The sequence below is a fragment of the Lepisosteus oculatus genome, chromosome 16 (assembly GCF_040954835.1).
Source record: "Lepisosteus oculatus isolate fLepOcu1 chromosome 16, fLepOcu1.hap2, whole genome shotgun sequence".
NCBI classification, from domain to species: Eukaryota; Metazoa; Chordata; class Actinopteri; order Semionotiformes; family Lepisosteidae; genus Lepisosteus; species Lepisosteus oculatus.
Genome location: NC_090711.1, coordinates 12,058,124 through 12,085,093, shown reverse-complemented (window position 1 = coordinate 12,085,093; position 26,970 = coordinate 12,058,124). Strand labels below are relative to the sequence as shown.

Here is a 26,970-nt window from a genome sequence, read left to right as displayed (position 1 = left end):
TCTAGTTACGAACTTAGCTTGTTTCTGGACCTCAGCTTGGATTCTCTTGGTGCTTCACTGCAGTGTCTTCCCAGTTAAGACTTTCACTAGTTAGAATAATAACCCTGGACTGTATTGGTCTTCTCCACGCCCGGCCTATATTTTCCACCTGCAACCACAACACTTCTGACTGCATACTCAGCACAGCTCAGACCCTCTCACTGTGCTGCCTGCAGCTTCCCTGTTCTGTCTCTCTCTCCCAGCGCGTGGTTTCACCTTGCGTCTCACAGCCGCTGCTCAGTTCCACTTTAAGCAGTGGAACACGACAGTTTCCCTGTGAATCTGAATGTTTTTTGTGGACACTTCGGGTTACCGAATTACCCAAGGAACCACTGCTCAAGGTTATACTACAATCTACATGAACTGTGCACCTAACGTAATGGCATAGAGCAATTAATTATGACAGACATGGTGATATGTTCAGCGCCGTTGTTAAGGAGCACTACTCTGAATAAGTACACCAGCAGTGCCCCCTGGAGGCAATCTGCAGTGTGACTGGTGCCTGACCTTGGCCCATAAACTCCGTCACGATGTAGATGGGCTCCTCTGAGACGACCGCATACAGCTGGACCAGCTTCTCGTGTCGCAGCTTCTTCATCACCTGGGCCTCCTGGAGGAAGGCTTCCGTAGACATGGTTCCTGGCTTCAGGGTCTTGATCGCCACCCGTGTTGTTCCGTTCCATGTTCCTGAGAGGGAAAGGGACGCAGGGCCATGAGGAAGTGGAAGCAAGACTGAACTTGGTCCTTGCGGAATGCAGAATTTTTGGGAGGAACATCACCAGGCAACAATTCATTTGTCTCCTGAGTGCATTTAATAGTTACCTTCTCTACTCCTGCCAGGCTGGTTTGAGTTCCAAGGACTTCACATCCTACATTAAGGGACTGAGCCTTTTCTCTCTTTCTCACCGTATTACTAACACGCCCTCTGCTGCGGTTTTGTAATCTCGCCTCCAAGCTTACTTCTTTTAGACGCCTTTCAATTCTTAACCTATTTCTTTCTTTTAATTTCACATACATCCCTGTATATTTATTGTACTTGTACTTATTACCATTCTTTCCCATTAACTCTAATTCTTTTTTTTAGATTTATGTACATAGCTTTGAGAATGCACTGGAATGAAAGGCGCCACATGGAAATAAAATATTAGTTGATTAATTGATCGATAAGATGCTCTGATGCTCTGATGTTTTCAGTATGCTTTAAAGCATGTCACGCTACAGATGAAGAACTGGAGTATCATCACAGTGCAGTTTTAAACAAGATTATTCACCAATTTAATAAGTACATTAAATCTCACAATCAATGGTGAAACACAAACCAGAGGGACATGCATTTTCAACTGAGAATAGGAAGCACTTCTTTACCCAGAGGACTATGCGTGTCTGGAACACGTTTAACATCCAGGGAACCTATACTTAGGTCTGTAAATATATTTGTTTCCACCCAGTTTATTTTAGTTCTCAGCATATTTTAGGGCTGAGAGATTGAATTAAAGAGTGAAAGTCTTTAATTCTGCTTTATCTGTGCCTGTTGTTCAGAGAGAAAGCCCACATTACAAGTTATAGTACAGTACAATGCTAGAAGGTTGGACAGAGAAAAGGGGAAGAACATGGAAGATTTTAATGAGCATAAGAGCAGCACAGAGTGTTTGTTTTGAGGTGGATAACAACTGTAAATGGAAAGCGAAGTGCATCTGAGAGAACCACTGTAATCATAATATGATGTGCTTTAAAGAATACTTAGAAAACTGTTCAGATGCTTTGAAGAAATGAGACATGGCTTAAGAGAAGTAAAATGGGATTTAATATACATGGGTGAGTGGATGGCAGCAGTATAAAACGATTCTGCTTGAGTGAGTGGGATTTTCCTTCAGCTACCAAAGGATAATTGAGGTTTCATCATAGAAAATGTTTATGCAATTGATCATCACTGTACTGCTGTAGAACTGTGTGAATATAACAATGACCCCCAGCCAGCCACAAAAGAAAGCTTCAGTAATCATAATATGGTGTGCTTTCACAACCCTTTGTGTAAAATCTGACACACAAAATAACCCAATAAGAGAAACCCAGACATGAAACGATACAACATCCAAGTTAAAATGTTAAAGCGGGGAACTGTACCTTTGTGCATCGACTGCAAAGAAACAAATGTTAACTCTATACTGCAAAACAGAAAGAAGAAACACCACATTTCGACTGTAGAGCCGTCTTCAGGTGTCACACCAGTGTAGAATAACCTTTACCTGCTCCAAGTTAAAATGTGCCACCTTGAGCAAAAAAGGATTGGTCAGTTTCATACATTCTTAAAAATAAACAGCACTTTGTGCTTTCAACAGTGACAGAAAAAAGAAACCTTGAAGAAATCTAACATTTGCGGACATAACTGTACTATTCCCTTTGTCTTCGATTACTCTATATCTAACCTAAAACCAGCTCTTGATGCGTCTTGTTTTCTAAAGGAAATTGGTAGATACGGCAATGTCTTACCCATCCAGACCTCCCCGAAACAGCCCTGGCCCAGCTTGACGTCTAGTCTCAGAGACTCCCGGGGGATCTCCCAGGCGTCCCGGGCCAGCCCCTGCGTCTGCGGCTTGATAACGGGGCACACCTCGGTCAGAGGGTGACACAGGCCGTCCGCGTGCTCTGCACGGGCAGGAACAGGGAGAGAGAGGGAAACGGGTTAGCAGAGGCAGGGAAGCTGCTCTCCGGCTGGCTGCTCAACGCTTCAATCTCGCTTCCACTCTTGTGTTGTAATACAGCGGCCTCTTTTAAAAACAAGCCACTTCTGACTTGATTCATCCATCCATTTTCTAACTGCTGCATCCGGTTTAGGGTCACTGGGGGGGAGTTGAAGCCAGGAACAGGCACAAGGCAGGATCAATTCTGCACAGGATGCCAGTCCATCACAGGGAAGACACACAGACTCACACCAGGGCTAATTTTCCCAGAATTTAATGACCCTACCAGCATGCCTTTGGACTGTGGGAGGAAACTGGAGCACCCAGAGGAAACCCATATGAACACAGGTAAAACATATAAACCCCATGCAGATAAGAGCTGCAGGGCTGAAATTGCACCCAGGGCCCCAGCACTGTAAGGCAGCAATGCTAACCCCTATGCCACCCCTCTTCTGACTCATTTAGCATAATTTCTGTTGAGTTTTTCCACTGTGCATTCCCCCATGTGCTCCTCCTTTTTTGCCTAAAGCAAAACCTATCCACAGTACTCTTTAACTCACAAAAGACAGAGATGTTTGAGTACGGAAAAATGTAAAGTGGAAGAGCTGCCTTTCAAAGCTTTTCAGAACAACCCCTTCACAAAAAACACTGGAGGCAGGAAGAGGAAAAATAAATTGCCAAAAAATGCTGTGGTCTAAATTAAACGGATTGAAGTCTTAATGGAAATGCAGCTCTATTGGGAGCTTCTCTCCGGTCTCTCTACTCACTGCGGTAGTGGCTGACGAGCTGCTGCAGATTGCTGAACTGCGTGCGGGATGTGATGTAGAAGCCTCCGCTGTCCAGCTTTCGGATTTTGTAGTGTTTGACGTTAAGGCCTTTTGTGTTGTCGTAGTCGAGGACTGACAGGCAGTAGGCGCCTTTACAAAGAGAAGAAAGAAGTCTGTTGTTAAGGTATTCTCACAATGAGCCAAATCACCAGGGCCTGCACTACAGCAGAGGACCATGGAGACTAAGATATTGTACAGAAAACAACTTACATGAGATAGTGGGGAGACCCATGTCAGCGTTAGTTTTGATAGATGACTGCTGTGTTATAATGGGGCGCTTGGAAGTGTATCATTCAATAATGGTATTCGCTGGCAATTCAGACTGAGCTCTCTGGCTAGTTTAAACCTGGGTCACGTTACTATCGGCCTTAAACGGGGATTTCTCAAGCAGGCAGAGTGCTACAAGGGTTGGAGTAAGGTTGGATTTAGTCAGTGAGAGTCCTCCCTGCTCTTGGTCATACAGTAAGTCTATTGGAAGCCATAAAACAGAATAATTATAAGAAGGGACCCTACTAGCCTTACTGCAGAAAAGCCTGCGTCTGAATTGTGTCTCACTCTCCTCCTACCAGTCAGGTACTAGAATCGCTGCCGGAGAGCGTGTTTTAAATAACTGATGAATCCAGATAGGGTGGCTATAAAATAGAAACATAATTAGCAAAACCAATTTAAAAAATGATTTCGGATTTTAAAGGATTACAGGGAAAAAAACTGACTGTGACTCTGATAAAAGAGTTTATGTGTTTTTACTAAATTCTTTAGCTTTGTACGCATTTGATAACAGTGACGTTCAGGACCGCAAGCTGCCAATATCTTCATCTCTTATCCATTTTTTTTCCCTGCTCTCAGCAAGTGCTTCAGTGAGTTTATTTCTCATCCTGCTTGGCAGATGCTTGTCTTATCAGAGAACGATCTTTTCTTTCTGAGCTTATTCCAATGAAGAAAGACATCCAATTGGGTTGCTAAGGAAGGTCAGCTAATGTGTTTTCTTCACTAATTAAAAGGAAATTGTTATTGGGGAGTATGGCCTTCTCGAATTGAAAAGAAACTTGTATTTGCCCACAACTGTAAAAGAATTCCACACAATTCTAAAAATAAAATATTCATAATCTCATACTTCCAGAGTGATATACAAAAGTATACAACACTGAACCACTAAAAGCTTTGTTAAAGGACATCACAGCCCTTTTATAGAGTTAGAAAATGAGTGTTCTGTCCAATAAACAAAACAAATAATTAAGACGGATACTAAATCTAAAGACAGGGTGAGCAGAGCTCTTTCAAAAGCGAATGATCCACACTAACAGCTAGTGTGATTCCTGAAGCTCGGAGCATTCTCTTCAATTTTTTACTGCTAAGAAGCTCCTGCTGAAATCAACACCTGCGTCACCAGGGGGCGCTGCTGGCAGCTGATTTCAGGACCGCCTCTCCTCCTCCATCCCCCCACGACCACCACCACCACCATCCCTGAAACAGTGAGATGCAGCCTCTGGTTATCCGGCACAGGCTACGCAGTGACCTACATTTGTCTGTTTCCTTTACCCACTGTCCCTCAGCCCCACATCCCCTGCTTTGCCACAGCACTGTCTCCACCGATTTCCGAATTCCCTTCTCTCCGATCATCCTTCTGGCCTTCACGGAGCACAAAGAAGGGAAAACAAAATACACTTGTGTCACAAAAAACACACAGAGCCACTGCACAGCTAAAGCCTGGTCTCTCTCCAAGCCAGCTGGAGTGATCTCCCCTGTTTTCATCTTCCTTTCACTTTATCATTGCCCCTCCCTACTTTCCCCAAGGAACTGACATCACCCCATTGCCCTCTGAGCTTCACTGCGAACCAGATTACTGGTTACAGATTGACGAGAGAAACACAACTGTGAGATGGTTGTAGGTGATTGGATTTGCGTGCGTTTTCCTTTCTAAGGAGATAAAGAGACTGAAGCAGTATTTAACAGCAAGGAGGCATTAAGTAGCCAGCAAGGAGGCATAAACAACTGTTCCTGCTTAAATGAAAAAAAAAAAAAAGCAGAGTGGTCCTCTGTTCTGTGAATAATTTTTAGCTCGCACCTGAAGAAGGCTCCACAGCCGAAACGTTGTGTTTCTTTTCTTTTTTTTGTCAGCTTGGAATAAACCTATTACTTGATCCTTTGCAGCCTACGCATGCTGACGCAGCTCCCCACCTGAATATTTTTTATTGTTTTGCTTGAAAATATTGGGTTTGCAGTAGGTCCAATACCAGCAAGAAGCAGGGTACGAGTTACACATGGCTACTGAGGCAGCTTAGATCTTATATCAACCATTCCGCCTCATTCTTTATCTCAAAACAGCTCTATCCATACAGTAGGTTTTAGATGCAGGCTACACTTCTGCTTATGACCAATCAAAATTGCCAAGACAGTGCAACTTCATCCGCCCATCTGAACATGAATTGACGTGTTTGCTCCGGAACTGCCTTCTATAAAATATTTTTCTGCATTTCAAAACATATTTTTCTTTCATATCATTTAATATTTAGTTCCTGAGTTTCAAAGGCCACACCGCGGCCACTAAAGACACGTCTAAACCCTTTCAAAATGCAAATCTTCCATCCCACCATTTTCGAACAGCCTCCTTCAGTTCAGGGTAATGTGTGAGCTAGACTAGCTAACATGCAATCATAACCCATTCCTTTTTTTTGGTGGAATTTCCAGTTATTTTTTTTTGTTATACCCTCAAATTCAGACCGCCCGATGTGTTTCGCTTCTCGCAGCTCATGGCTGCAACCGCGCGTGGGGGGGGGGACGAATGAGGAAGTGTGGGCGGATTCCTCTGGGCCTCTTCAAGCCACAGGCAGCTAGGCCCTGTACTGGAGGTTTGGCATGATTGGAGGAGAGGTACGTCTCTCACTGACAGCGCCCAGGAGGTCACAGTGTTGCCAGGAGCTGAGAGAGCACCAGGCACATTTATCTCTTAGCTCTACTTTCGTCAGAGCTCAGTCAGTTGTGCATCACCGCTGGTCACAGTGGGCTAGTAACATGACCCAGGCTCAAACCTGCAGCGCCTAGATCACTGTGCTTCCTGCAGTGCAACACGGCACTAGGCACCAGTCCTCCTCTCTGCAGTACGCAGTTCCAGGATCACTCACCCTTGGTTGTCTCGCTCTCCCTGACCAGGAAAGTTCCTCTCCTGTTCTCCAGGTTTAGCAGGAGCCTCTCGGAGTCCCGTCGCGTGATCTTCCCAAAGTACCACCTGTGGCGCATGAGAGATTTATTAGGGGACAGAGCAGCTGGAGGTGAGAGAGGCTAGTGGTGGGATGGAGCTTTGACAGAGGACGGGGTGGAGGCTGTAATGGGCTAACCCATTCAGGGAGAGAATGCAGTATTGTTGTGCCTCAGTCAAAGCACAGTACAAATTACATAGGAGCAAGTTAAAGGTTTATTTCAGGCTGAAAAGGGAGGAAAAGCAACACAACGTTTCTGCTATGGAGCCTTCTTCAGATGTGAAAACCTGAAGAAGGCTCCACAGCTAAAAAGTTGGGTTTCTTTTCTTCTCCTTTCAGCCTGGAATAAACCTCTCCTTGTTCCTTTGCAGCCTACGCACTCTGACGCAGCTTGTACATGTTACATGCTGTGTCTGGTCAGCGTGAAAGTGGATTCCTCTGACTGGTAATCCCTCTACACTGCAGACAGGCAGTGCACCAACCTAGACTGGCACAAGAAGGAGAGAGGGGGCGGAGGAGGAGGAGGGAATGGAGGACAGAAAAGCAAAAAACGACGACACAAACAAAAGGAATGATTTACTCTTCAGCCTGGATGGAGTCCGAAGGGGCAACATAATTGCTGGGAATGTAACCGCTCTCGCCAGTCGTCAGGGAACGTGCCAGCCACCAGTCCCCCTCTCTGCAACACACACAGAACAATCCAGGGCAAACCGTCACAGAGCGCACCTCTGTGAAAATCACCAAAGAAAAAAAAAAGACCAACACTTATAGGTCCTTTTTTTTTGCCTTGTTTGGTTTCCCCTGCGCTGACAGAATGTTTTTTTTTTTTATTCTGCATTTTCAAATCAGGAAATAGGTGCTAAATGACCGCTTCAGGTGACCTGCTTTCGAGAGACGAGAAATCTACTCGACGAGCCGGAGAACACCCAGGAACAAAAATGACTCCTATAAGGAGAGCTGGAGCTTGGTATGTCTCTGCCAGATATTCCAGGCTACATTCACTATACCTGGCGAAACAGCTGTTTTTTTTACCCACACATTTATAATTTAAGTGCCCACCTCTTCACTTACCACATTCTGTGACAGTGAACAAAATGAGCGAAGCAGTTTTTGTTCCCTCACTGCCATGAGCCTGTGGCATAATTATCAGTATCAGAAAGATGCTTGCTTAATGAAGTTAAATGTCCAACCCCAATTCCATACTAATTAATGCCACACTTACAGTACATCTAACTTGCTGTCTCCTCATAATGAGGTTTTCATCACATTCACTCTTTTAATCCAGGGGTCTCTACAAAGCCTTGGTCATAAATTAAGCAACTGTTTCATTTTATGAACAAACAATAACCTAAATTCTATTTTCAGGTATACAGCAAACATACCAGACTTAATTTCATTAATAACAAAGTGGAGAGTCAAGTCAACACATTTAACTACAGACAAGTCCTAAAAAACAGCAAGTCTTGAATAATTATACAAAAACAAACATTTTCACAAAACTTCTCTTTGGTAGTTGTGATTTGCTATATGCAAGACAATTACTTTTGAAACTGAAAACACAGAAAATTTATAAAATAGGTAAACTGTCAGTTTAACTTAATTATTGTCTTTAACAGGACACACAAGCATTCTTTTAAAAGCAAAAGTAACGTGTATCAATAAACAGTAAAAATGTGCGAGACATTTCACAAGAAACAGAAATCAGACTGCACCACAGATTGTGAGGAAATACATAGATTTGGTGATGGAAAAGACAGACCCGTGAAATATTAGAATGAAAATCTATTGACATGCATTTTTAAAAATCACCAAAGCTTTGTTTTTAATGCTCCTCAATACAGAATAGTTCATTCATGGCAACAAACCTCAAGAGGAGTGAACATACAGTATAGTTTGTGTGATATGGGACCTTGTACAGTCCTCTGCTTTTGTTTTTTCAGAACGCAGTTCACAGGACATCAGCTGGAAGACATAAGCAGCTCTCTCATCACGCTGCCACCTCACAGGTGCTGGATCAATGGAATCCACCTGATCTTGACCTCAACTGGTCACTTCAAAGATCACAGTAGAGCCACAGTCCCAGGTTCTGACCAGTAATGGCTACTCTCTAGAACACAGCCTATATTTCAAATGGGAGCCTCGATAAATTGAGCCACTCATTTCTCTTACTCTTCCGGTCGACCAATATTATAACTTTTTTTTGTGTGCATTATCTCAGACACAGTCTTAAATTGTTTGTGCCAGAGCAGAGTCTGAATCTGGTGCTGATCTGGACAAAAATCAGCCTGAGACAGCAAGCGCCCATATTTAAGATACATACAACGGGCACCTTCCCCAGATTGCGAATGCTACATCTGGAGGAGGCTTATAATCTGACTCCAGATTCAGAGAAGCAATGCCTGCAACCAAAGCATCATCGATTCTGACAAAGTGCATGTCAATATGCATGCATGCGCAGTGATCATGCCATAGTAAAGCTACTGTGTCTATGCAACACGTTACTATGCAAAGAAAAAAAAACAAGCCAAGCAGAATATTCAATACCCAATGCAACTTCAAGACTAAAGTCTCTATAACAGAGAGAAAGCTTTTTTTGCAGCAGATTAGAAACAGGTTAAGAGCTTATGTTGTAGGACATAAAATGAAGCATAAAGTCAATGTGTTGAAAAAACAAAGACAATGTGCTCCTGAGAATAGTTCTAACACAAAGTGTAGGTCAACTAGGACAGTGATCTTTTTTGAAGCATCTGTATGTGTTTAGGGGTGATGTAAACACTAGGCAAACAAATCATTTTCATAGTGGAGCGCCACAGCACTCAAGAAACTGATACATTTAATTTGCTATAAGCCATGTGGCAATTACATGGTTACACCCTTTCTTTATGTCTTTCTGATACAACAGAACAATGTGATTCACGGATGATTCAGAATATCATCATTCCTTAATTAAAAAGTCATTCATCACTAAAAGCCAATGGCTCTTAATTTACATATTTACAAAGACATTAACACCTCTGTACATGTTTAAATATATGATTGGCAGATTTTGCACGCGTACAAAAAACCTAAAGAGACATTTATCTTATTGTATTCTACCCTGACCTCTCAAGTTGAAGCTGGAGAACAAAAACAAAAAATAAAGAAGAAAGTCTAAATAGTGAAATGAGAATCAGGGCAATGTTGTTCCTAATGCTCTGAGGCATCTGGAAGAAGTAAAGACAATTACATAAATTGGATATTGTATCAAACTATTTAAGAAAGCTGAAACAATACAGTCAGAAAGTAAAAGAAAAGTTACTTTCCGGACATAAAAAACTCACGCAGCCTTAGGGTCTGTCAAAGCAAAGCCAAAAGGAAGAAGAAGAGATGACTGTTTCGAGTCTAAAAAAAGCTCCGGCTCTGCGCGGGCCTTAGTCTATTCATGTTTGGACATCAACCAACTTCTGCAGTGTGTTTCCCAGCCTGTTTTTTTTTTGTTTTTTCCACACACAGAACACAAAACCGGACAATAAGGAAATTGAAAAGTTGTTTTACTAACCTGCAGTTCAACTTTCTCCTAAAATTAAATTATGAAGCATGTGGAGGGGGGGGGGGGGGAGGGAGGGGGGTGTTGGGTTCAGAAAACACAAACAGCAAGCATTAGAGCACAAGCACAGACATCCAGAGACTATCAGATCATCAGGACAAGCTGCCATTTGAAGGAAGCAGAGACAAATCAATTCAAATGCTGCCCCCAGCAAACAGAAGCAGTACAGTCACCTTTTCAAAGCAGCTTTGCAGCCGTTATCTATATATTACCAGCTTACGTCTGTCACCAGAAAAATCCCCTTCCAATTCTCACTAAAGACAGGAGAGCAGTGTTTTCAGAACTGCAAACACTAAAGGTTCAGATTTGTGTTCCTGTGGTTTGGGCACGACAAAGATGTGTCTTAGAAGAAGAATGCCTTAATCGAGAATGCCTTGTGGCCAGGAGGAGAAAATGGGATGAAACGGGATGACAAAAAAAAAACGCTTAGTAGCCTGAAATAAAAAGATGTGTGGCTTGGACAACCTAAAACTGGGGAAGATAATCACTTTCCATTAAGATCAGACACACGATCTTAGCAGAGCTACTGTAGGTCACAAATAAAGTTGGGTGAGCTATTAGCCGATGTATTCCCTTCAATAAATTATAAGGGATGAGTGTTTGAGATAACGAGGGATAGCTGAAGCTCTTTTGTGCCATGAGCATTCAAGAAAAGAGACTTACATCATTGGACACTGCTGTAGAAAGATCTGCAGAGGGAACAGCAGTAACTGGTGCAAGAGAAAGCCAGGTTGTGGGTTTCAGATGAAACCTGGTTGTTTTGAATGCCATACCATTTTAGTGCCCTTCTTGATATACTTCATAAAGTGGACCTGAACTGGGTAGATTGTGTAATTGCTTGTATTCTGTAGCATTCAAATGTATATGCATTGCACACAAAGGTAATTTTTTAATAGTTTTTGGGAGGTGGAAGTGGTCTTTAACAGAACAGGGAGCAAAAATAACCTAAGCAGGTGTTCAGCTGCTTCGTTCTTGAGCTCAACTATATAAAAAAGAAAATGTTCAACACTTCTGTATTAGTTTTGGTACAATACAAATACTGTACCTTTAGGTTTGCAGTTTTCTAGATAGCAAATGCATGTGCTGGCAGTGCCACCTTTTCACAAACACCCATGCTCTGTAACAAACATGCATTTCATTCTGAATGTGTAGGCATGCGCAAAAGGGTCTTGCAAATGTATGCTCAAGTGCTAGCACTTGGGCTAGCACGAAAAACCAAAAAAGGTTTGGTATCCCATAAGTCCCATGAAAACAACTGGCATTTTTCATTGTGGAAAACACGTTCCTATGGTTACGACTTTTCAGCAAGCGGCTCAGGAACTCTATGTGAGAGACAGTTTGATTGGAGAGCTTGGAATGCCAGAGGGAAAGCAGGCCAGAGACTGTGACTGGCACGGTTAATTAGTGAGATGTGGAATGTTTGCCGGTGCATGTGTAGGTGTGTCACTGTGTGTGCGTTTGTGAGAAAGAGAGAGTGAGCAAGCCCCTCCTTACGTGTTGTTGACGATCTGCAGTCGCTCGCCCTTCTTGAAAGACAGGTCTGAAGCCGTCCGTGATTCATAGTCGTAAAGTGCTACAAATGTGGTAACACCTCCTGTGACAGAGAAAAGGAAAATTAAAACTGGGGGGGGGAGGAATTGATACATTCCATAGACTTTTTTCCAAACGTATCGGATCTGAAACTTTTCCTTTTCATTTATCCAACTATTTTGTAACTGCTTCTTCCCATTCAGGGTCACGGGGGAGTTGGAGCCTATCCCATCAAGCCATGGGTGCAAGGCAGGGTACATCCTACTCAGGAAGGCCAGTCAGCCAGGCAGAAACACACACCCTCACTCACACTCACACTTACAGGTGGGGCCACTTTTCCCAGAAGCCCCTTTTCATTTGACACAAAAGAAAAGTTCTAAAAATACCCAACAAAATGAGCAAACTGCCCCTTTCTCTGACAGGACGGAATGCCCGACCTTTAACCTTTGATCTCTGCACTGGCTCCCTCGTACCTCTTTGCGGGGAGGTGATGCCGATGGAGGAGTCCACCCCGCCGAAGAGCACAAGCTCTGCGTTGCTGGTCAGGGACTGGTTGCCACGCCGGGAGCCCTCTGCCGCGGGGCTGCGATTGGGCGTGAGCGTCTGCTGGACAGGGCTGTGGCTGGGGTGGTAGGAGCCTACGATGCCTATAGTACCATCCAGACTCCGGGACCGCTGGCCAGGGTCCTTGGGCTTGCTCTTCGTCGCCCCCATCACTGGGCCTGCCACACAAAGAGGAGCGTCAGTCTAGCACACTAAAAAACGCATTCAATCGCGAGGTAGCTCTTTCACGAAATAGGCCCAATTGAAAACAATGCTCGATGTGAACTGTTCCTAGAACCGCCTTTCTTTGAGCTTTTGACTGGATGTGCATCTCAGTGCATGAGGAGGCGCCAAGGTACGAACGCAATTTTGAGACCGACTCGGCACAAAGGCCAAGAGAGTGGAATTTCAACTGCTTTGCACTGCGCTCAAACCGAAAGCAGCGTCGCCACGCTGAAGGCAACCTTGCTCACTGGGCAGCAAGGGTCCGTCAGAACGCAAGCTATTCCAGTGTAGGATCTGAGCACAACCGGCTCTTTTAATAGTCGGATTAGCATACCCACGTATTCGCTTCCTATAATTAGACTGCTGGTCGTATCAAAGTGCTGTACCGGGATGGGAGGGCTGGTGTTTGACTTCCACTGTTCTAACCTGAGAGAATGACAGCCAACAAAATTAAACAAAGATCCTCAACTTTGGACACTTTCATACCTCAATCAGGGCTTTCTGTGCTGCTTCTGTCCACCTGGAGATACAACCCAGGCACCTGAACTCTGAAATTCACTCACAATATTTCAATTACTGCAACCAGGATTCTGCTACAGTCAGTCAGTCTGCCCTGTCAGCCCAGCCACTCCCTGCATTTTATTTAAAATATTTTTTTTCTGTAGGTATTGGGCATACCGTCTCCACCTTTTGTCACTAATTATGCTGTATTCTGTCATTACGTGTAATTTACAGACTGTACAAAAAGGTGTGTGTTTTTTAGCTCAAGAGGACTTCTCACAGACTAACCCTGTTATTTCATGCATTTCACCAGTTTTGTTTCAGCTGACTTTGGCTCTGCAGCGTGGGGCACAATCCTTTTGCTCCTTCTTAAAAGCAACTTGGCGTTTGTTCTCTTTAAGCGCCGTTTCCACAAAGCCTTGCTTTTTTGGCCTGTGAGAAGGTGAGGCAGCGAGAGAAAAATCAATGAAGGGTTTTAAAATAAACGATGTAAATCTAGCCTAGAAGGCCTAAAGACTAGAAAAGCTGATGCTCACAGATTTAAGCCCTCAGGTTATATGACCTTCTCGCACATTGTGCTTCTAGAAAATCAGTGAGCTCATGTTTACACAACAAAGTATTGTAACCCCCAGATTTAAAAAATCACTTGAAGTCGGAACCAGTGTCTCCATGACAACAGTGGTCCAGTCTGTGTGCCGCCCCCCTGTTTTAAGAAGCTTCCTATACTTCTACCTTCTGTGATGGAACTTTCAACAAGAGACAGGTGAGGAGACCGATGTCTGACCCTCAAAATGAGAACCCAATCAGAGTGTTTCCCCCTCTGCTCTCACATCATCTTTCTATCAACTCCGAAACAGGCATCAGGCTCCTCTGTGGCTGACAACTATTTTAAAACCAGCACACAGGTGAAGAACAGACAGTGGTGTGGGGCAGAAGGGGCCAGCAGCTTTGTCGACTGACAATTGCTTAAAAGTGAAAGAGCAGGTGAAGAAGTGGGAAATACCATGTTCGCTATTAATGGCTCAGCCTACAAGAAGGAAAAAAAAAAGCACCAAAACGAGAAACAAAATAAAAGAACTACAGCAGCAAAAGTGAACTTCAACTTGATACTGTAGATGCATGTTTTGCCCACCTCAGTACCAGCTGGACAGCCCTGTGCTGGACAACACAGGTGTATCAGCTTATCATTGTAAGCAAAAAAGGCCAAGCTCATCCTAACTGGGGTACTGCAGCTGTACAATTACACTATTATTATTTTGGTGGTGTCCTCCCTTCCATATAAGTGCCACTTTCATGCAAGAAGACGAGCTAAACAACTCATGCAGCACCTAGGCATTACATCAATTAGGGGTTACTGTTCGAGTGTACACAACAAAAATCCCACCCACTCGCCTACTGTCAAAACCTGAAAAACCCATTACTTTCTAAAGATTTCTACCAGCAATTTCCCCTCGATATAAAATGTCTTATACGAGACATCTGACTGTTTATTGCCACAGTGACGTTTAAAGGGTTTTCATCTGCATTTTGCATGTGTATAGACAGCATCTCCCATTGATGCACTATGTACTGTGACATACGGTCCTGCACAAGGCAATGCAACTAGATATCACAGCTCTATTTTATGCTAGATATTTTGTTACTACGTTGTGAAGCTGGAGATATCCCTGTGGTGGGCAGTATCACTAGACTTTGGATTCCCAGTATAATGATCTTGGGGTCCTGTTGCTCCCCCTCTGCTCCTTCCGAGAGTCATGGATACATGGATACAGTAGCACTTTCCCATTAGAGCTGCTTAGCACTGATTGGAAGAGGATACAGCTGAGAGAGCTGGGCAGGACTCCCTGCCCTGTTCCTTTGCCTGGGCCACTGGATTTTCATTCAGGATGTGTCAGCCCGCTGCACTTAAAAAAAACCGTTTCACTTCTTAGTACTTGTGCAGCTGACCTATTTTTGTCCTGATCATTTAGGTCACACAGCTGTGGTTATCTTTCCACTTTTTGTTTCCCTGTGGATAACCTGGGGGTTTCTAACAAATGCACAACCCATCTCTCTGGCTGTATTGATAATTCCGTTTTTTGTCCCTTTACATCATTTCAGCCTTTTCAGCATCTTGGCCGGAACAGGCTGTGTTTGCCCACTGTGAATGTTTGACATCTCATCTGCAACCCCAAATGGATGCCTGGAGGCCTGGAAGTCACTGGACATCCACTGATTCACAGCTCCCTGCCTACTGCAATGTTATATTCATTGAGTGAGGGGAAAACTCAACACTGTTTTGCAGTGTGATGCATTGCAGGTTTTTGAAACTGCAAGTAGTGGTGGAAATTGTACCAATGAAGCAGAAAACCTAGCTTGTTTTTGATTGTGCTTTTGCCTCAGCAAAGCTATAAAGCTTGAATTTTTCTGCACCCAAAACTGGCTTATATAAAATCTGGAGGCTCTCAAACCCTGATAGGAACCATTGAGCAATGCTGATCTTCTCTGTTTCTTTGACATAAGTCAGGGACAGTGCTGAGTTAGCATCAACACAAAATGTACCAAATTACTGCTGTTAAAAATGTGGAAAAAAAAGGCATGAATACATTAGCTACTCATGTGTTTCTTTGCAAATGTGTGACTAAAGTGAACTGATCAAATTCCACTAGGTTATGCAGACTCCAAATGACAGAACAGATTTTATCTCAAGAACAGTCATTCAATCAAACTTTATGGTTGCGGGAAACTGTACTCAAACATTCTTCTTCCTGAAAACCATTACACTGAAAAAACAAATTGCAGTGTTGACGATCTGCAGTGATAAAATGGCAATATATTAACAGACTGATACTATAGACCTGAAGCAGTGTTATTCAGCCAATGCAGTCTGCCACAGTAACCACAAGCTCTTCCTTTGCATTTTATTTGCTGTGGGACAGGGATAATGTTGGCTCATGCTGGGCTATGAATGCACATAAGGGGAATATGACAAGTTAACACCTGTACAGGCAAAACCCCCTTCCATTCAGAATCAAGTCCCTCAGGAAGCATTCCTTTGGAATTCTAAAAGGCTTGTTGGCAATTTAATCAAAAATGATCCATACAGATGTGCCGTGCTGTAGGAGGATTTTCTAGATTACCCACATAAGGCCAGTCTATTGCACAAGATATCCAGCCGGCTAACTGACTAAAAGTCTTGCAACACATTGTTTCCTCTTTAGTCATTCTGTGCTGCTGCTGTACATCCACAACTCAAATGCCACCCTCCTCCTGGTGTTAAACACTGTAACAGATCCCACACCACTGCCAAACCACATTTCAAATTACACAATGAAAAGGGTTTTTCAGCGTTCCTGCTTTTTTTTGCTAAACTTAATCTCATAATTATCAAGTAGCTTCCTTTCTGTTGACTCTTCAAGGAGGGAATCACGGACTGCTGATCAATTCGGCTTGCCAGTCAGACTTTCACTGCGTAGTGAAGGTCATGACAAATCTTCAAATCCTCTGGGACTTGCACTGTTACACCATCTGCTTCTTTTTGGACTGTGAGCAGAATTAAAATATTGATGGTGGTCTCACTGATGCTACAGCTAGCTGGGATGAGAAAGCTATCAGGCAGCAGAGCTAAGAAATCCCATCTTGAGGGCACTTAACCTGAATTGCACCAGGCCAGTAGTTTGTCACTTCATCAACACATTCTGCAGCCCAGACTCGCAACAGTGATCTCTAGAAAACATAACCTAGGTTGCACTGCAAAAGAAGCCTTCCAGATCTCTAACGGTTTAGAGTTTCAGATGCCCAACACACTTTAAGGATGTTCTCTCTGATAGACCCTTCCTTTGATGGACCCTGGTAAGGATAAGGGTAGAGAAACAAAACAAATTCCATATATTAAATTCCCAAAACCAATGTGGAAAAACACCTTTGCTTATCTGCCTCAACTAAGCTGGGCTCTCAATGTAACACTGGTACCTAGAGATAGAGCTTGAGTAAAGTGTTGGAACTAGAGCACATACGGGCTTATTTACATCCAGAAGAGTTCTCAGAAATGAGAATCAAATACAAAGTTCAAAATAAAAATCAATGCCATTAACTCCAGTGCACCCTACCTCAGTTAGTAACTCAAAGGCTTAGAAAGTTGCAGCCGTCATGAACTTGCCTATAACTCCACTGAGTTAAATAAATTAAATTAACTTGTTGAATGCGAGAACTGGTATCAGTTCCCAGGCTTTAGAAATGATTAGTAGGGGTGATTTGCACAAGCTGCATTGTGATATGCCTCCAGTTTGAATGGAGTGGTCCTACAGGTATCAAAGGTCGCTTCAAATGATCAGTGATTAGAGAATTAAGCACCTGATCTGATTAAATCTGATTTAGAGCTCAGCTGGCTGGAATGAAAACCAGGATAAGTTGCTGACCACTGCTCTAGAGCCTGCTCCAGACTTGCTGAAATGTACTGAAAAGTCTTTCAAGATGAAATCTCGGCCAGAGGTTACACAGTCACGGAAAATAATTATTTTCTCATAAGCATAGCTTTGGAAAAATTGCCGGACGTCTATTAAATTGTAGAAAATATGGAGCTAATTTAGTACTGGATAAGAAAACACTTTGAGAGCAGTCGGCAAAATAACTACAACCTACTCCTTTTGGCAGTTTGTACGGATCTGAGGTACACCATCAGAGCTGACAGAGATCCAGAGGCAATAATGGTGTCTGCTGGTGTGGTTCCTCACTGCAGTGTCATTAGACCTCCGTCTGTGAAGGCCAAATAATTCTTGAAGTGACAAACAGTCACTTAAACAAAAATGGGTATCTCAGCATCTGGCACTCACGCAAGGAAAATTAAATTCAAAAAATTCATCATGAGAAATCTTTGGAAAAAACACAGGTTTTGAGCTCATCAGCAATTCCGGCTGTCAAACACACCGGCTCTGCGCTGCACGTGGCAGCCTGCCAGATGAGTTAAAACAGCTTCTCTTATCAAGCAGCTGAAGGCACTCCTGCAGTTTGACCTGGGCGGCTCCTGTCAGCCAGAACCCTCACTCTGTGTACTGAAGAGGACTGGGGACTCAAAGTCTCTGTGGCTAGAATCCATGGGGTCCTAATTTATCGTACATGTGAGATCATCATGCTTGGACAGGCAAGGAGAGGCAGAGGGCAGATGGGTTAATTAGGAGGGACGCTCAATATTGCCCAGAGGGCTGCTGACAGCGTGGCAGCTGTATCTGTAGCTCTTCCAGCTATACCGTTGTAACTACTTAACAAGAAGTGCTTCAAAAGCCTGTCAGAAGTGAAACAGGTCTGACACTTCACCTACACGTTCCCTGTGTAGTTCATTTTCTAAATCCAAACTCCTACAGCATTTAACGCTCCTTGGGTTTGATTCCTGGTCCCCATGTGAAATTAAGAGCTGTGCTGACTCACTGATCAACCCTTGGAAACAAACAGGGTTGTGCTGATTACACATGCAAGTTAATTATAGAGGATGTATTTGATACTTATTTAGTGCAATGGACTGATCCACAATATAAACAAAATTACAGGAAGTGAGAACAAAAACACCAGCCAGATTATTAGTATTTAGGATGACAGACTGCAAAAAAAAAAATCGAAGGGGAAGATTGATATGACTTCACTAAGGATTAACATAACATTGGTGGTGTTGATGTATAGACCTAATCAGCCTCTGGACAGACTGCTGTGGGGTGATCCACCCCTCTCCCCATTAAGTTGTGGTCAGGTGGCGAAGGTTGGCAGGTCATAATTTTGTAGGTGGCACTGGAAAGGAGGTGCAACAGAAGATCAGGTCGGTAAAAAAAGTTGGACATGGTGTTTCCATGTTGTTCTGATTAGAATCGCAGTACTGTGTGGTCTTGCGTTGTCCTGATGGAAAAGCAGCACTTCTGTACCTGCTCTCAGGAACAACTGTTAGCTTGATGACTTTGTTAAGGTAACGCTGAGCAATGGCCTTTAGTATAAACCAAAGGTGTTCTTGTGTTAATGGTGGCTCCTCCCCAAAATACTCCCCCACCACATCTTCCAGCAAGTCTGCCAAGGACTTAACGGTATTCCTCTCTGAAGAAAACGCTCCACCACTCTGTCTCAACCTCAGATGTCCTCCAGCCTGCTGAAGATGGTGATGGAGTCTTTCAGCTATCAGCATTACTCCTAAAATGCCTTTGAATATGCATATCCTTTTCATAGTCCTTCTAGCACCTGTTTTCTTGCATTACAATAGATTCAATGGATGGATGGATCTGGGATAGTGTGGCCTGCCCATCATAAAGAGCCAGTTTTGCTTTTCCTTTGAGTAGGCAGCTGACTGATAAAGCAAAACGTCTTATTCTGCAGGCATTCTTTCTTATAGGCAGGCCACCTTTGTACATTCTGATAACAACCACACACTAATTGTTACTCATGCAGGGAGTGGTTATATCTTTCACTGTTCTTAAATTAGAATGCTGTCTATAGAATGGGTATTTATACAGGTTCTTAACTCATTTTGCCAATTTTAAAGTAAGTCAATGCAAATATCAAACCTGGTGTTTTTAAGAAATCACATGAGCTGAGCTCAGCCTTTTGTTATAACAATAAGAATTACTTTTTAATTAATCATCAGAACCATCTGTCATTATTTAAAGACATTAAGTAAATGGTCAAGGAGCTACTGATGCAAGACAGAAGGCTGCAGCAATTTTAATTGTGCATTCTATCTACGGCGATTTCAAACAGAGAAAGTTGGGCAAAGAGAAAAGAATACATAACTGTGCTTTGAGCAAACTGCAATTTTCAGCTAAGAACAAAAGAAAAAACAGAAGCTTTTTCTCACTTTTACCAGCGCAGATACTACCATTCATTTGTGGTAGAAAATGTGAGGTGGTTCGGTTCACCAACTCATTAAACCTAATAAGCTCAAGCACCTGCTTGCAATGAGGCCCAAATGTCTGATAATTCCCTCTGTGTTGGTAATTTGCAATTACACAAGAAAAAAGCAGACAAATTCTCAAACCTTTCTCTCTAGGGCCTGTTTGGATAAGAAGCACAGTTAATATTGTTTTTTTTCCCCACCAAATACACACAGTCCCAAAGCTGCTTTCATTACCAAGGTGCAAAACACAAGACAAAGAGCAAAAAAAATACTTAAAGCTCTTTTGACCGTACAGGATCATCCCTGTCCCTGGTTTAACAAGATGGGCTTCTTCATAACTCAAGGAAGCAGCCAGCGGCAGGATGAAACTGAGGGAAATGACTAGATGTGTTTATTTTTTGATTTTTGCCGTCATTTTCTCACACCGATTGAGGCTCATCTGAAACTTTATCCAGTGCCGTTGGGCTCGTTTTGGGGTTTTGTTTATTCATATGGGCAACAAGGCTTTTATGAACTGCGTCCAGTTGAAAGCTAACACCGTCTGACAATGTGTGTGGCCCCATTGAAACACAGATTACATTAAAACCCTGTCCTAGAAAAACAAACACAGCTTTGGATAAATCAGAAGCTAAACATTGCATCCCGGGGCCCTGTGCAGACGTAAGTGCAACTTTAGAGGAGACATTCTTCAAAAGAAAGCAGCAGATACTAACAAACACCTTGTAGCCATTTCAGATAATATTCAGTACAGTAGAGCACTGACTTGCAATGGATGATGGGAACAATGCAAACTAAAAATAACATTTAACACCCAGAGTCTGAAAGGAGTTGTCCACAGTGCGGGCGTTTCAAAATCATAACCCAAAGACAAATTGCTTCTTGCACAGTGTCACTCCTCCAGCACAGGGGAAGTACCACCTGACACTCAGCTCCACATTAAGCAATAAGGTGATGTTCTCCTCTGCAGCGTAGAAATGATGCTCTTGCACAGGAGATGTCTGGAAAACAAATTTCGAAACAAAACCAGAACACAGACTGTAAATCCACTCCCAGACAGTGATTTCTGGCCCTGCCACTTCAGGCAATGGTGTAGAATCACCCTTTAGGCACGTTTCTCCTGTAAGTAAATGAGTGTGGAAGCTGACCGACCAAGAAAGGAAACAATTACCTTTCTGCAAACTTCCAAGCCTTTGGTTTGCACTGGCAGAGACAAAGAAAATGACTCTGCAAAACACAAAGTATCCAGACTAGGAGAAGAGAGCGTCCACATTTCTTTTGAGTTCACTGCGCTTCGTCAGGTCTGGACTAGCTTTCCTTAGGTCATGCCAGAAGATCGGGTTTCATCTTTCTGTGGCTGTGGGCTAACAGCACTATAATTTCCATATGGGATTTCTTTCCCCAGATATCATCAGTAATTTACTACACGCCCCAGGCACTGAACCCAGAGGGTTCCTAGGTTTCTAACATACTCGGTAGTTATATGAAAATTAAAATGCGTCTTACTTTAAAAAGTAATGTACATTCAGAAACCTGATATAATTAGGATAAAACTCTACCTGCACAGCAGTTTCCTCCATTTGCAGATTTTGAAGCAAAGCAGGCTTTCACATACTGTATGACAGATATCTGTTTTTTCAGCTTGTCACATTACTTTCAGCAAAACTGCATCGAAAGACATGCAAGCTCAATCTGGGTGAGCTGAACAAGAGCCTGCAGCTCGTTAAACTTGAAATGAACTACTGTCTAGGACTAGGCTACAAAAGAAGTGGCAAATTCTCCCCCTGTGCAAAGGTCTCGCATTTATTTCTGATGCCTGCAGACTCTTCTAGCTGAAATCATTCCACAAGTTAAAGGTATAAAAACAGATTGGGAAAACGAATTGCCATATCCCCAATGTGTGTTTAGTACAATTTAGATCATTGTACAGCACGCATGTAATTCCTGACTGCCTATTCAAGAGACAGAAATAAATAACTAGTCAGGATGACAAATATAAAATCAAATAGATCTGAAACTTAGAGAACATGCTCAACAGAAAATAATAATAACTTTTATTTACGAAGAGCCTTTCCATACCCAAGAATGCGTATTGATAAAGAAAAAGAGAAAAAAAGACAATAAAGAATAAAAAATGAGGTGAGAATTTAAGAATTGGTCCCTTGAAAAAGCACGGTCACCAAAAGTCCAAAATTTAGCCCTGGGTACAGTAAAATCACAAACAAAATAACGGACACATAGTGATGGACACACAGTTGCACTGGATCAGGACACACCAAATAACTTTTTTGAAGAAATCAAGCCAACACTGCTTAAGCTGAGATTTAGTTAAGTCACAGAGGAACTGCTGACACAGCTGGAAGAGGTAAGTCAAGGAGGGTAGTCCTCTGTGGTTTTAATTCTTTCCAGTTACTCGGGGAGACAAGCTGTTTTACCAGGGGTAGAGCAATTACTACTGCAATCCGCAGAGTAATATTTCAGCTGGATGAATAACATCCATTCAGTAATCAAGTACACACCTGAAGAAGGCTCCACGGCCGAAACTTTGTTTTTCCATTCTTTTCTTTTCAGCATGGAATAAACCCTTCACCTGTTCCTTGACAATTTCTACGTCTACAGCTTTACATTCAATTCTCCTGAAGCCTGGATATTTGAAACACACCCAGCAACGACAGGTGGTATTCAAGTGTATCCTGTGCCTAAGCAAATTGACACAAGAGCAGCACACCTTCTCATATAGTAGAAAATAACCTCCCATTAAGATTTTCTAGTATATTGCCAGTGGGTTTCTTCACAACAAATACTGAAACATGGACAAGGAGACACAAATGGAAGCTACTGTACAGTTTGCATTTAAAACCACGAACAAGAGGCACTTCTTTACTCCAAGAGCTGTGGAGGTATGGACCAGGATACTCAGCCATGTGGTTGAAGCTGATAGCCTGGCTTCTTTCAAGAAAATGCCAGATCTTTTTATTTGAACTTAACTACTAACTACACACTACACAACAGCAAGAGGGGCTGAATGGCCTCCTTTCATTTGTACCCTGTCTAATGTTCTTAAACGTCTCTTGAAAGTAAATGGGTGAGAAACGTTACCTTTCCACAACCTTCTATGATGCTTCTTATTAGATGCTGATGAAAGAATTCAGAAACAAAGAGAAGAGATCCTCCAGGCTTTGGGTACTTTGCATTAAACAATGTATTTAACTGCAGCCAAAAACTGCTGGCATTCAATCATCCACTACACTGCTCACTCCACTTCCAAAGGTTAAAAGCCATTAACATACCAACTGATAAAAAACAAACACTGAAGACTTTATATTTAAATCTCCTGTAAAGCCAAAAGGAAATGACATATGTACTTCAGGTGGGGCGTACATTCTTGCTTGAGGTGTGACCAAAGTGTCTACAATAACCTCGGGCAGCTAGCTATGAAAACATGGGTTTTCTCTAAGTAGCACTTTTCTGTGAATTGAGTTTCAGTGCAGTCTTAGCCAAGAGGTCTTTAGGACCCTCCAACCCTAATTGTTAAAAAAACAGCAGTCTGCATTAAAGCTTTCTTTGTAACTTTATGCCCTTTGTGGAAGGCCTGAGTATATCTATAATCATCTGCACCTCAAATATACCAATTCTGGGAAACGCTTTAAAACCCCGCTTAGTTTAAATATATTCACAGCCATGTAGCCACTACACCTGTAAATCTCTATGCTGACAAATTAGGAACCCTTGCTTAGGAATATTCCTTGCACCTACAGCTGTTCGTTTCGACTGCAGCCTGCCTCTTCCTTTGACATTCAGTCGACACTCCCGTCGATCCCTTTCTGCAGTCGCTCCCTGTGGGAAGATGTTTTATGGTTTAGGAGCCGCGCAGTATGCACCCTTACAGACAATGCTATTTGTCTTTCCTGACAGCTTCACAATCTATAAGGATTGACATTTCTGCTAGCTGAGCCCCAGCAACGGCAGTACTTTCAGAGGCACTCCAATCATTAGCCTTTTCCATTCCAGTATCATTCCATCCCAGTTGGTGGTGTTCCCCACACACATCTATGTCGAATATAGTCTTTTGACACACTTGCATTGCCTGCAGATAAGCATAGGAGATTTCATTCTATCTCATGGGGAGGGGAGCTCTTAATATATTTGCCTGTCAGTCTGCTCTGTAGGAAAGGGATAGCTACAGTGTCAGTGATTAGTTGTCCCCTTTGACTATCAACATCAGCACATTATTTTAATTTACCCAATGCATTTAATCAGTAGCTGGTTATTTATTTTTAAATCCTAGCCGTACTGGGCCAAGTAGCTTAGGGAGGCAGAGAATACCTAAGATCTGTTAGGTGAAGCAAATTTGTATTCCTTAACTTCAGATGTCCACGTCGACATGGCACAATGCCTGCATCCTTAACATTTTAACATATGAAGCACAAACGCAACCAAAATAGTTTGGATTCTTCCGTTGCTAATAAATTGTTTCCATTTATTATGGAAAAAGCCACAAGATCATTCCACATGAACTCCGGAAAACTTCACAACAAATTTCCAAAGAAATGGACTGCAGTAGATCGAACAAGGTTTTCCAGCTATCTTGAGTTATAAACAGGGCAATTACAGAAACCTTTTTCCTTAACAGCATTACTAACATGAACGCAGTCATAGCAACTTTGTGTAAGTTAAGTTGGTCTCTTCAACTGTATTTTTGATACAGTGCAGGGCTCATTTTGTTCTTGAAAAATTATATGCCTGACTAATAGGGCTGAGAAGGCCTTTCAGCCACAACAGAGCTTAGTCAGGAAGACAACAGAGTGCAGAGAGCTATGATGAGGCTGGGGACTGGGCTCATATATAATCCCAGACATGTTCAATCATGTTCTTGTGACTTCAAACTACAGTACAAAGCAATCATTCAAGCTGCTATCTCAGCTTAAGACATATGGATACTATAGTTTTCGATTACTTCAAGAATCTGGGAGTTTAAAATCACTAAACTCTCACAAAACAAAAACAGCATTTGACACCAAATAAGCTATTTTTATTTTCATAGCTGACAAAATGTTATGTTTTGGAATGTTCAATTATATATATACCATGAGGGAAATGGATACTTAGGTTTTGTTTTTATATTTACGACTTTGGGGAATTTCAAATGACATGTTATGTAGTTTCTGAGCATGACTGTGAATAATTTTCTTTTGAACTAAAGATATGCCCCCATTGTCTATGTGGTAAAACACATGAAGGAATGTCCTTTGTAAGGATACAAAAGTACAGACCTCTTTCTACAGCCTTTGAGTGTGGAAGCCAAAGTTAACAATACAACTACATGACACAAGATGGCTCTTGCCCCCTAGCTGTACCAAAAAAACATCCTTCAGACTCCTCCACCTTTTCAGACCTAAAGAACACCCACCACTGACACAAGCTCCAAGCCTCCGAATCCCACACAGTCAGGCTAAACCTCCAGTTCACTCAACAGCTGAGTCAGAGTGGAGTGGGAGTAAATATTTACTGTGTAAGGGAGTAATTGGCTTTTGGTTGCCATGGGAGCGATTCTTCAGATGCCTGTAATGTTCAGAGACACTGTAGAACTGCAGGGCCTCTCTACAGGCTTGTACAGAAACTTTATTCCAAAAACTATCATCACCATATCATGGACTGAGGTCAACTGAAGGCACAGAGCGTCTGAGCCAGTTTAAAGCTGGGGTCTGCAAACATCTTGGTAGGACAGGATTCAGATGTGGTTATCTGAAGGCTCAGGTGGCTTTGTGAGCAGAACTGAGATTGTGAAGTGACACTTTGACCAGTATGTTTAAAAGAGCTTTCATTTGTTTTTTTGTTATTGTCTACCCCAATACCACAGCTGAGACACCTGGTACTTTCCACACCTCAATCATTCCCTGGACATTTTCTCCAGAAAATGAAAAAAGGAACTTTCTGAAAAGATGCAGCAGTGGCAGGAAGTACAGAGGGGAAGCAAACCAGCACAACACACATTGGTAAAGCAGTGTACATAGGAGAGTGCAGTACTGATATGGCACTTACCATCTTTTTTCAAGTTTGAAGTACAAATCTGTTATCGTGGGAATTAGCTCAACTAAAAAAAACACCTTTTCCCAATGTCTTAACCAGGAGACAAATTTAAAACCAGTGACGCTGAATCTGAACCTACAGTACTGTATGCTGACATTCTGTATTTCATTCTTTACCATATCGTTAAGAAACTTTGCCTATGTAAGCCACTGGCTGAAGACTTTTATTAAAGTATCTGGGATCTACAAAGGTACAGGGCATAGCTGTCAATCAACATTGGTTAAGCACTGTTAAATCTAAACCAGCGTAGAATCATGGAAAGCTCAATATCAATATACCGCCACCAAATCACAAACGGAGAAAAGGCAATGAAATATGCAAAAATAAGTTGTAAAATAATTTTATAAAATGTACTCCTTTACACAAAGCAATTCCTGGCTTCACAGAGGACATACTTCATCAATATTGCTTTCATAAATAACATAACAGCATAATATTGTTTCCATAATCATAACAACACACACAATTATATAAACATCATATCTGTCTAACAACATACTGACCAGTCTCACCCTCAAGTGAGTGCACTGAACTGCAATGGGACTGTACAGGTTTCCTACTACTCAGACAATCCTTTCTGAATGAGTCTTCTGTACAAGTGTCTGTGCTGTACCCTATATTGTGCATCACAAGGAAGGGGTTTATTATTTGAGACCTGCTAATAGCTGCCAAGATGAGATCTAATCAGAAGTAATTTGTGAAGCCACATCTCAGCTAACATTATCAAAGCTGTGACTGCTAAAAACCCCAAGCAAAAAAACACTTCTGACTGCTATGAGTGAAAAAGAAAAATAATCTCCCGATGTTATGATACAAACAGCGCTGCTGGAAAGTTCATCACTTCCCAGGAGCCTCGGCAGATTTAAATTTCACGTTTGGCTCCTGGCCCAAGAGCTGTATGGCTTGT

At 42.4% G+C, this 26,970-nt stretch overlaps 1 protein-coding gene across 3 annotated transcripts in view; it reads right to left on the bottom strand.

Moving 5' to 3' along the window:
- Positions 1 to 26,970, bottom strand: part of src (v-src avian sarcoma (Schmidt-Ruppin A-2) viral oncogene homolog) — a 58,197-nt gene that overhangs the window by 8,201 nt on the left and 23,026 nt on the right. For 2 of the 3 annotated variants that reach the window (XM_015364585.2, XM_015364583.2), the window contains 8 exons: positions 12,334 to 12,582; positions 11,825 to 11,924; positions 10,283 to 10,300; positions 7,325 to 7,423; positions 6,670 to 6,773; positions 3,488 to 3,637; positions 2,530 to 2,685; positions 547 to 726 (listed from right to left, as the gene is read on the bottom strand). In XM_015364585.2, coding sequence (XP_015220071.1) covers positions 547 to 726; positions 2,530 to 2,685; positions 3,488 to 3,637; positions 6,670 to 6,773; positions 7,325 to 7,423; positions 10,283 to 10,300; positions 11,825 to 11,924; positions 12,334 to 12,574 — 1,048 coding nt within the window. In that variant the 5' untranslated portion in view covers positions 12,575 to 12,582. The remainder of the gene's footprint in view (positions 1 to 546; positions 727 to 2,529; positions 2,686 to 3,487; positions 3,638 to 6,669; positions 6,774 to 7,324; positions 7,424 to 10,282; positions 10,301 to 11,824; positions 11,925 to 12,333; positions 12,583 to 26,970) is intronic. The other variant, XM_015364586.2, reaches the window with a different exon arrangement.